Source organism: Cheilinus undulatus, linkage group 15 (genome assembly GCF_018320785.1).
Source record: "Cheilinus undulatus linkage group 15, ASM1832078v1, whole genome shotgun sequence".
NCBI lineage: Eukaryota > Metazoa > Chordata > Actinopteri > Labriformes > Labridae > Cheilinus > Cheilinus undulatus.
Genome location: NC_054879.1, coordinates 48,617,767 through 48,629,931, shown reverse-complemented (window position 1 = coordinate 48,629,931; position 12,165 = coordinate 48,617,767). Strand labels below are relative to the sequence as shown.

General features: G+C 40.1%; 1 protein-coding gene across 3 annotated transcripts in view; it reads left to right on the top strand.

Annotated features, from left to right (window-relative positions):
- Positions 1–1,050: 1,050 nt before the first annotated feature.
- vwc2l (von Willebrand factor C domain containing 2 like) overlaps positions 1,051–12,165 on the top strand; it is a 65,865-nt gene continuing 54,750 nt past the window's right edge. For all 3 annotated transcript variants that reach the window (XR_005992959.1, XM_041806397.1, XM_041806396.1), the window contains exons 1-2: positions 1,051–1,612; positions 2,247–2,781. Coding sequence is in view for 2 of the 3 variants with exons in the window: in XM_041806397.1 (XP_041662331.1) it covers positions 2,356–2,781 (426 nt within the window). In the remaining variant the exon portion in view is untranslated. The remainder of the gene's footprint in view (positions 1,613–2,246; positions 2,782–12,165) is intronic.

Sequence of the window (12,165 nt, the reverse complement as noted above, 5' to 3'; positions counted from 1 at the left end):
ATTCTGCTCTAACGGCTGATGACTTGAAAATACTCTGACTGTCATTTGCATTAATATTTAGGAAAAAAAGAGAAAAACATCATTTGCTTAATAATGTGGAAAGCGGTGTTCTTCTGAAACATCTCATCATTAATGTGTTTGATAAAACTGCACAGTTCTAGCTGCTGTTTGTCAGTGTGGTCATTTACCTACTACTGTCACATTTTTGTCCTGGTAAATACTGTCATTCATATTCAAGCTGTGGTGCTGTTTCATTATTTTGAACGGTGATTATTAAATCTGATAACTAACGGGGGTTCCTGCTCTGAGTGTGTCCCTGGTGCTGCTGGTGTGTGAGGCTGTGTGAAGGTGAGTTTTAGACTGCATTCCCCCAGAGACAGAGACAGGTGCTTCAGGTAAAAGAGCTCCAATAAAACAGCAGCTTTGAACATTAATCAGATAAAGGCCATGCACACACACTCTTATTGGAACAAGACCGGCCTTGAGGTTGCACTTGATAAGATATGCGTGATTCCTCATGGGAGAGGCTAATTAAGAGAGAGTCTTTGGGGTCTCTCTCAGTCATCTGTGCTCAGACTGAATGTAGTCAGGCAGTGGCCCCTACGGGCTACCATCTGTAAAACAAAGCTGCTGTAGCTCTGCAAAGCCACGCTGTATTTCTGTTGTTGTAGGGCTGAGAGTCAGACTCTGCTGCTGCTCTGCACTAGAATACAAATGGCTCTCTGTAAAACTGCGAGTGAGTCAGGGAAAACATGCTGCAGGTCATGTGTGAAGACAATCTGGCACGCACAGGACGCACGCGCACACTCACGCGACACAAAAAGGCACTCACACGCGGTTAACGTTCCTGGCTTCACCTCTGAATACCGAGCTCTCGCTCTGACTCCATTTTAACTCTTTGCGGGCCGGCTCGGAGGACAGAGGGTGCCTGGATCGTGGGATGTGAGGGTTGTTGTGTCTGTGGGTGACAGAGGGGGGCGGGGCTACTCTCCTCTGCTCTGCTCAGTGCAGGACGCAGGAGACAGTCGCTCTCCAAGGTGCTGAAAGTCGGAGCGCTCCCTCCGCAGCTGACGATGACTGCGACCCCTGCTGAGAACCCGGACCTCAGACCATGTCTGATCCTGAATGGCTCCATCTTTTCTACCCTTTAACTTCTCCTCAGCTGGATGTTCGTTCATGGATGTACACGCACGTCTGTGCAACAAGACTGGCTGCTGCTTTCTAGTCTCCACCTGCGTCGTTTGGAAATAAAATGACTCCGGATTCTCAGGGAACGCCATACAGGATCTTTGCCTTTGGACGTAAACTGTGATATAATCTGTTTAAAGAGGAGGATAACCATGCAGCAGACCTACTTCTATGTGGATTTGATTTTCTGCGCGCTGGAGCGGTGGAGCCATATCACCAAAAGGCTGGTGTTCAATAGCTTCTAAAGGCAGCATCACGACCGAGAGGGAGGATTATAGAGTCTGGAGGAGCCTGCTGAATTTACCCGCTGGATAAAGTGAAGTTTCCGAGCTAGGCTGGGCGGCTGTGGTCTGTATTTTTAACACCTCGATGCGTTGGGCTCTGTGGCTTCACACTAAGTGGAAATCAAGCTATTTTCAACGAGGTGAGTTTGTCCTTCCGTTTCTATGTTCATGAAATCATTCTAAGTGATCTAAAACCAAACCAAGGAGAAATACTCCTGCCCATCTGTCTGCTCTGGCTCATTCCCGCTCCGTGCTTTTCCACACTGGTGCGTTTTTGGAGGGGTTAAATCACTGCGCATTTAAGAATCCGGACATTTGCATGTCACGGGTCTGACCGCGGACTCTAATATCACTGAGGTACATGCTGGGTGGCTTAATCGGGTAATGATGGCTACCTGTTGTCTCTGCTGCTCTGGTGGAGTTTGGAATTGCGCAAAGACGGCTCACAGGTTTGGTTTGGGAGGGTTAGAAGAATCCTGTGCTGAGCCCACTCCACCCACTACAGATAGCGCTGCTTTAACCTTTCCATCTGTCATTGGACGCTTTGGTTTTTGCACGAATTTGAAGCTGAGCAACATGAAACCAGCAGCACACAAACCCGGTCCCCCAGTGCTGCCAGTGCTCTCTAATGGTGCACCAGCCTGTTGAGTCATGTTTGTTTGGAGATAAACAGAAGGCAGAGACTGAGCAGAGGCAGCATCCAAGTGTTTGAATGTGTGATTTAGTGGTCAGAGGGAGCATCATTCAGAGTCTCATCTCTCTGTCTCTCCACAGCAGCCCTTTCCGTCGTGTGATGATGACTACGGTGATGGTGATGAAGCGCAGGATGGATCCGGAGAGGATACCAGGAGCTTAGGGGATGACATCCACCCTCTCTGGCTGAATGTGGGTATCCGTGCCGCGGCGAAGGATGGGAAGGATGGGCCCTCTCCTCCTCTCGGCCGCCTGCGTCCTCCTGCTGGCCCCGCGCGCCGCCCGTCCGGCCTCGGTGGGAAACCCCGAGGATTACGCCGCAGAGGAGGCGGAGCGGCCGGCCGGCGACAACATCGTGTTCGATGACTACCGGGGGAAAGGCTGCGTGGACGACAGCGGCTTCGTGTACAAGCTGGGAGAACGCTTCTACCCGGGACACTCGAACTGTCCGTGTGAATGCACGGAGGACGGGCCCGTGTGCGACCAGCCGGAGTGCCCCAAACTGCACCCCAAGTGCACCAAAGTGGAGCACAATGGCTGCTGCCCCGAGTGCAAGGAGGTTAAAAACTTCTGCGAGTACAGAGGAAAAACCTACAAAATCCTGGAGGAATTCAAGGTAAGACCTCCGCTTCCCTCCATGCTCTAGACCCGGGGTCAGACTCAGTCACAGGACTGAGGTCTAAGCTGGGCCTGACAGGGTCCACATCGTTTTTGCTGCTAGCAGAGCGGTGCAGGAATGAGTTAGCATTTTAGCACTCCCGGTTCCCTGGTCTGAAAGTCTGTGAGGATTCTGAATGAGTTTTGGGTTAAATGGCTGAAATAAGGTGGCGAACAGAAGCTCGGGAGGGTGTGACGTTTTACCCTACGACATAAAATACGTCTGAAACGTGCCTTTAACGTCCTAATAAAGGCGGTTGCTAAAAGATAGCTAACAAGGACTACAGACGTCATCATCCAAAGCCCGGCGTGTGATGACGTAAATTCAGTGTTGTAGTTCAATACAGCATGACGTTAGCTTTTTACTTTCCTCAGTCAGAACAACGAACCAGATAGATGCTGATATTATCAGTTTATGAAGATTATCTTCATCAAGAACGTGTTTCATGAACTTTTATCACAGATCTTATTTCAGCAATAATCCAAAAACCCGCTGAGAAATCCCACAGGCTCCATGACGAGGGAACCCGCGCTACGCTATGCTAACTCCCGGTTTGCCTACAAAATGACGTCACGACTGCGCCACTCCATACATTACAGGGAAAAAATAAATAAAAAATAAAAATAAAATAAGATAAAAAATAAGCACTAATGATAAATGTCCAAATGATAAGTTAAAAATCGGAGACGAAAAGTCAAACTTATTAGTGCAAAAGGTCAAAACACAAAATTAGATGTTAATATCATGTTTTTAAAGGCAAATATATAAAAAGAAAGTCGCAATCATGTTTTTAAGGCTAAAATATAACATGAAATTTAAGACTGTGAACCTAAAAGGTCAAAATATGAGATTAAAAAGTCAATTATAAATTGGAAATTCCAAGATATTAGACAAAAGTCAAAATAATAAATTGAAAAGGCCTAAATACTAGCTGAAAGTCCTAATAATAAATGTAGAGGGTTAAAACATGGGAAAAAATGTCAAAATAACAAATATTAAAAGTTTAAAACATAAGATAAAATTCCGAATAATAGGAGTCATTATTGTGCGATGCAAAATTGAAAATATGAAATGAAAACACAAATTAATTTCCCACATTTTTTTATCTTATTATTTTGATTCATATTTTCCACATTTTCATGACTAAAGGATATTTGATATAATCAAGTTTACATTTTTATACTGAAGGAAATCTGACCTCATATTTTAGGGCCATAATAGGATCTTGTGGGCTTGTGGGTTTAGCTGTACCGCGGGCCAGATTTGGCCCCCGGGCCTTGAGTTTGACACCCATGCTCTAGAACATGCTTATTTTCACACTTTAACGTCACGCTGTGTCACTGATGTCCACGTTTGGTTCCATGTTAGCAGGTTGGTTCAGTCAGAGTCTGGACCTTCAAGGCAGCTTGAAACCTTAAATCCTGCAACACTGACTCCCTCTCAGCGTCAGAGTTGATGACACCACTTAGCAGAAATAAAAAGCCAAATCTAAGTCAACAGTTGAATTTTTGTGTCAGCCATTAGCTTTAATCTGGTGGGAACAGAGGCCAGCATTGAGTGCAGAAAATCGCACACCTACACCCTGCTTCTGCTGCTGCAACCTGAAAACAAACGCATTAACCCATGCTGGCTTTAGTTTCCCATGCTTCTGCTTAATATGAGTTCATTTCAGTCTTTGGCAAAGAAAAAAGATCATAAATATGTTTATTGGCCAAGGGCAAAAACATGGCTGCCTCCCAGAGTGATGTCATCCCCCCACCCCTTCTCCCTGCACCATCAAATGAGCATTCAGACAGCATCTCTGAAACTGACAGATGCTATAAGCGTATTTTAATGCTCTGATTCGTGGACATGACACAGAGTCATGGCAGGCAGAAGCAGTCAGGGAGCGATGTTTTCTGTAGCCATCAAACCAGCGTCTCAGCAGTTGTTGTAGAGCAGAACAGCAGCATCTGATTGGAAATGACACTTCCAGCATGACAACTACGGTCTGTGTTTAAACTGTTGCTGCCCATGAGGAGGCCCTCCTCATCCAAATTCATTACCAGAGGACTGGGGCTGTGTGTGATTGAGATATAATATGACACAATGGAACTAAGACACAGTACAGCTCATGGTTTTAGTTCCTGTCTTTGGAAAAGTATCAGGATTAGTACATACATTACATCAGTGTGGTCTAAGAATCTAACGATCCGGATCCACTGGAGAGGGTTGGATTATGAGGAAACAGGATCGATGTGAGCTGGGTGTCGTCATTTCTGCCCACAGATGAATCAGGTCTTATATTTGTGATGTCATTCTGCTGGAACATGAAGATATCCTAACATCTGAGACAAGTCAGCAAACTGGACGTTTGTTGGCAAACCATGGCTTATTTTATCGTGATGTTACAAATCTCCTAATCTGAATTGTCTGTCTCTAGCCAAAGATTGAATCAGAGGCTGAAATCAGGGATTCTTCCAGAGTTGGAAGCAGAAAGTATGTGCACTTGTGGGTAATGAGACCCATCAGCAGCAGAAACCACTGGTTTTTGTTGTCAGTGTGTATTTGTGTTTGTTGAATAAGATTTGTTCCAATGAAAATATTCTGATTTAGTGTTTTTACATGCCTGCCCTTCTAACAGTCAAAACTAGAGTGTTGAATTCTCAGTGTGAAACATTTCAGTGTTGATTTTAGCTCCAGAGTAAATTCAGTGTTGGACTTAACTGACAGTGTTCATCCATTCAAGCTCCGCCCACTGCCGTTACAAATCTGGACAGCATAGTTTTCCCATCATGCCTTTGTGCAGAGTGTTTAGGTGTTTTTGGTGTATTTAGCATTGTTTATAGAAAAAGTGTGAGGTTAAAGCCCCAAAGTTAGCATCATCTAGTTATAAGCATAGCATTATTAGCATTGTAGATTCATAAATTTACAACATTGTAAAGTCATACATTTACAAACTTGTATAGTAAAAAAAAAAAAAAATTGTAAAGTCATAAATTTACAGCATTGTTAAGTCCTAGATTTACAACATTGTAAAGTCATAGATTTACAAACTTGTATAGTAAAAAAAAAAATAAAATTGTAATGTCATAAATTTACAGCATTGTTAAGTCATAGATTTACAACATTGTAAAGTCATAGATTTATAACATTGTAAAGTCCTAGATTTACAACATTGTAAAGTCATAGATTTATAACATTGTAAAGTCATAGATTTATTACATTGTAAAGACATGAATAACAATTTTGTAAAGTCATAAATTCCAACATTGTAAAGTTATACATTTACAACATTGTAAAGTCATAAATTAACAACATTGTAAAGTAAAAAATTACAATATGTTAAAGTCATAAACTTACAACATTTTCAAGTCATAAATTTCAAAATTGTAAATTTACAACTTTGTAAAGTCATAAATGTAAAACTTTGTAAAGTCATAAATGTAAAACTTTGTAAACTCATTAATTTACAACATTGTAAAGACAAAAATAACAATTTTGTAAAGTCATGCATTTACAACATTGTAAAGACATAAATAACAGTTTTGTGAAGTCATAAATTTTAAACATTGTAAAGTCATAAATTTTCAACATTGTAAGGTCATGAATTCACAACATTGTAAAGACATAAATGACAGTTTTGTAATGTCATAAATTTACAACATTGTAAAGTCATAAATTTACAACATTAAGGTAATAATTACATTGTAACATCATAAATTTTCAACATTGTAAAGTCATAAATTTACAACTTTGTAAGGTCATAAATTTACAACATTAAGGTAAAAATTACATTGTAACATCATAAATTTTCAACATTGTAAAGTGAAAATAACAATATTTTACAGTCATAAATTTACAAAATTGTCAAGTCATAAATTTGTGATATTGTAAAGACATGTATAACAATATTGTAAAGTCATAAATTTACAACATTGTAAAGACATAAAAAACAATTTTGTAAAGTCATAAATTTTGACATTGTAAAGTTGTAAATGTACAACATTGTAAAGTCATAAAATTTCAACATCATTAAGACATAAATAACAATTTTGTAAAGTCGTAAATTTAAAACATCATAAAGTCATACATTTTCAACATTGTAAGGTTGTAAATTAACAGCATTGTAAAGACATGAATAACAATTTGTAAAGTCATAAATTTAAAACATTGTAAAGTCATAAATTTCAAAATTGTAAGGTCATAAATTTACAACATTGTCAAGTCATAAATACATTGTAAAGTAAAAAATAACATTTTAAAGTCATAAATTTACAACATTATGGTAAAAATAACATTGTAATATCATAAATTTTCAACATTGTAAAGTCATAAATTTACAACATTGTAAAGTAAAAATAACAATATTGTAAAGTCATAAATTTACAACATTGTAAAGTCATAAATTTACAACATTGTAAAGTCATACATTTACAACATTGTAAGGTCATAAATTTTAAACATTGTAAAGTCATACATTTTCGAAATTGTAAAGTTATAAATTTACAACATTGTAACAACATAGAAATCAAAGTGAAATCTATGCTTGGATGGCTCCAGTTAACAGAAATGTTTCTTCTTAGTCCAGGTGATGATGGTGATGATAATGCTGATGATGATGATGATGGTGGTGATGGTGATGATTGTGATGATGATGATGATAATAATCATAATGATGATGATGGTGGTGATGATGATGCTGTTGATAATGGTGATGATTGTGATGGTGATGGTGATGATGATGATAATCATAATGATGATGACGGTGATGTGATGATGATGGTGATGATTATGATACTGATGATGGTGTTGATAGTGATGATGGTGATGATTGTGATGGTGATGAAGATAGTAATTATAATGATGATGACGATGATGTGATGGTGGTGATGGTGATGATGATGATACTGATGATGGTGATGATAGTGATGATGGTGATGATTGTGATGATGATGATGATTGTGATGATGATGATACTGATGATGGTGATGATACTGATGATGGTGGTTATAGTGATGATGGTGATGATTGTGATGATGATGATTGTGATGATGATGATGATGATGGTGATGATGATGATGATGGTGATGATGATGACGATGATGATGATGGTGATGATGATGATAATTGTGGTGATGATGGTGATGTGATGATGATGATGATGATGATGGTGATTGTGATGATGATGATGATGATGGTGATGATGATGATGATGGTGATGATGATGACGATGATGATGATGGTGATGATGATGAAGATGGTGGTGATAATGATGATGATGGTGGTGATGATGGTGATGTGATGATGATGATGATGATGATGATGGTGATCATGGTGATGACTGTAATAATGATGATACTGATGATGGTGATGATGACGATGATGATGATGATGATGACTTTGATGATGATGATACTGATGATGGTGATGATGACGATGATGATGATGGTGATGACTGTGATGATGATACTGATGATGGTGATGATGACGATGATGATGATGGTGATGACTGTGATGATGATGATACTGATGATGATGATAATGATGATGATGATGACGATGATGATGGTGATGACTGTGATGATGATGATACTGATGATGATGATAATGATGATGATGATGACGATGATGATGGTGATGGTGATGATAATGATGACGATGATGATGATGATCATGGTGATGACTGTGATGATGATGATACTGATGATGGTGATGATGACGATGATGATCATGGTGATGACTGTGATGATGATGATACTGATGATGGTGATGATGATGATGATGATGATCATGGTGATGACTGTGATGATGATGATACTGATGATGGTGATGAAAATGATGATGATGATGATGGTGATGATGATGACGATGGTGGTGATGATGACAGTATGATGTGGGATAAAATCATAGTCGTGTCCTGACTGCTCTGTAATAGTAAGAAGTGTCTTTTTATCAGGTTCCTAACTGCAGTACTGGTGCAGGTAGAGCAGCTCCATCTGGTTTGATTCCCTTTAGGTTTAGTTATTTTCCAGTTTAAAATCTCAAAAACTCTCAGGTTTGGTTCATGTCTGACTTTTCCAGTGTGCTGCCATAATAATAGTTTATACGTAGATCTTTTGGTTAGAAGCTACTAAGTAAGTTGGCCTATTACTGGGACTTTGTCATTGAAAACAATGAAAACTTGTGATAGATTTTCTAAGATATTAAAAGAGGGCTCTGAGGTAAAAAGGTTGGGAACTATTGCTCTAGATCACTGGTTTCCAACCTGGGGTCCTGGACCAATCAGGGGGGTGCCAAAGTTCTTAGGGGGTCTGAGGCTGTGTCTGCTCTGAGGCTGCCAACATTAGATTTGCAAATGTTGACTAAAACCATTAGGAGGAGTGAAGTAGTTTATACAGAGGTCTTTGATAAGAGAAGCATGCATCGACCGTTTTTAGGGTTTTATCAGTGAAACAGTTCAAATCTATGTTGTGTCAGTATTTATCTTTAAAGTAAGGAGAGTTGTCATTTCGCTATCTAAAAGTAAGAGTTATAAACCAGAGGACTGTTGTATTTGAAATCAATAACCTGAATATTCACATCAGTTTAGTTCTGGGTTATCACAGTTCCTAGTATTCTAGATTGAATCTTGTCCAGAGTCAGTCGGCAGTGTGAGGAAATGCTTCGTCACTTCTCTTTACCTTCTTTGAGACAAAGCCGAGTCGTAATAATCTGCTGTGTTTGTTTCCGTCTGCTTTCATAATGACTTTCAGGCACAGCGGAGGAACGTCTGCAGGGGGATGTAGGAACATGTTGCACCTGTGAATATTAGCGTGTCATGACACTGAGACTAATTGAAGTCGACAGGGGGGCACACACACCGAGCAAGGTTACATAAAATAAAGACAAGGCTGTTATTAACAATCCTGCAACCTTTTAGCATTCCCTCTCTGGGAAATTCAGAGGAAAACGACCACTGGTGATGGCGTGCTCCTTTTCTTCCTGCTGATATGCAGGATTTCTCTGGTTTATTGTGTCGACTGCTTTCAGCCATGAAAGGAGAGAATAATAGCACGGTGGTGTTGCAGGGTAAGAAAGGATTTACTGCTTTATGAAAGGCTGAAACAGTTAAAACAATTAGATATTGATTTACCAAACAGAAATGCCAGTTTCTGCTCCCAGAGGGTCACGTTGCTCCGTCTCCTGTGATATTTCTGTAATTCTCTGATATTTTAGTCTTTATTGGACATGGAGTCAGTGTGGAGATGCTACGTTTGGGATTTGGGAATTCTGGGATGTGTGGTCTCAGTTGTTCAGGTGATTTTTAATCACAGAAATCATGCTATATATCTCGTCGTATTGGCACATCAGGACTGAAGAAGCGTGGTGTTCCTGTTAATAAGGGGTGTGTGGGATCAGCCTATTTGAAGCCATACACTTAATCTGCACTGATTGGTGTGTTTGCACGTCAGACAGCATCAGCCTCAGTCCCGCATTGGGATGCAAGGCCACAGCTTTCTAAGGGCCGCTGTGAGTGCATAAGCCTCGCAGTTTGATGTGAGATCAAGTCCATCAATAGTGCAGCTCGACCTCATGCTAACCTTGGCTGGAGGGCCCTGATGAGACCAGGACAATTCTTTGGACTTCAGGAGGGAAAAAAGCATTCATTTGTTTCTCATTGATTATCTGAGTGGACATGACCAGCCAGAAATGAATAAGGAGGGAGGATGACCCCACCCGTCTCAGACCACAGGACTCTAAGTCTAAAGTCTTAGTCCACATCCTGTTTGAAGGTCAGTGACGACATGAAAGCTCTGGAACCCTGCAGCGCTGAAGGAAATCAAAGAGTGTCAGGATCTGCTGCACAGAGCCCTGTTTAGAGATGCCGACAGGTTAACCTTTGATGTCGGCTTCATTGGCATTTCCTTTTTTGGTGAAGTGCAACTTTGTGCAGACGTTTGCTTTTTATTTGCAAGCTGATGACGGCGAGGAAGATGCAGAGGCCAGCTGTGAATAACAGAGCAGAGGTGTGGTCAGTCCAGACGTTTCAAACACGAGTGGAGAAATCTCAGCTTCACTTTTAGTTAGAATTAGGGCTGTCGAGGTATACCGGTGTTGACGATAATCATGATATTAAAAAATAAAACTTCATTATTGTGTTAATAAATTGCATAATGATAATATGGTGTAAATGATCCAGTGCCACTTGAACACAGTGCCAGGGATTGTTCAGTAGACAGTGGATTATTCCAGTTATTAGTTGTCATTCTTCAGTTGCTGCACAGATGATTTAGTTTCAGTTAGTATTGTAGTCATAGCAGATGTTGCACCGTGTGGATTTTCTGTTTATCAGCTGTTCTGGTTACCTTTAACTAGCTATCCGGTGTAACTGTACTTTTTATCTGCAGCTGTAGTGGCTGTTTTTATGTTGCCTCAGTACCTCAGACAGGTGTTCATCTGCCAAAAGAGAGGACACAACACACATAAAGTTAAAGATAAATTTGACTGATTGTCCCATTATTAGGTACATTTTTATTGATATCATGATGATATTGTTATCGTGACATTTTTGCCACGATAATCATGAAATGAAAATCTGACATGGTGGCAGCCCTAAGCTAGAATGAAGAGAGAACACTGAACCAGAGTTTTCAGGTGTTTTACTCAACTTCAGTGTTATATTTCACCTCAAAACTTCTCACTGCATTTTAGAGGGAAGCCTGTATCTGAAACTCAGCTAAGAAGTTTAAATTAGTGTTAACCAGATCATTTAAACTGAAGCCGCTCTCTGCTGTAAAACATGAAAATGGAACCGTTAGCTTTAGCCTGACTGAGTCTAAACCGTCATTTTGAGAGGATCCAGGACCAACAAAGGACTTCACTGCATGTGTTCATGTTTTAATAATCAGAATACATTTTATTTATAAAGCGCTTTTATAAAACTCAAAGCAAGTTTTTCCCGTGCGTTGTTAAAAAGCTCTGATGTTGAATACAGCAGAGTCTGAACGCTAACCCTCGATGACGGCTTCATAGCTAACTCAGACCCACAGGAGCTTCAGCTCTGTGTTCCTGGAGAGACCTGCTCACACTTTCTCACCACGCTAATGTAGCTCTGTTGGCTGTGTGAGCTACAACGATAATGGAGCTACGTTAGCTACGTAGCTCTGAAGCTCATGGATATCTATAGCAACGACGCTAACGCTAGTTAAGCTATGTTTACCACGTAGCAATGTTTATCCAGGTTTGCTTAAGCTAACTTAGCTATGTTAGCGTTATAATGCTAACTAAGCAGGTTGGACCTTTGACCTTTCTCTCAGTTTTATTTATGAAACGTTTCTCTGTCTGTGATGTTTGCTAAGTGGTTATTTCATGGATGTTACT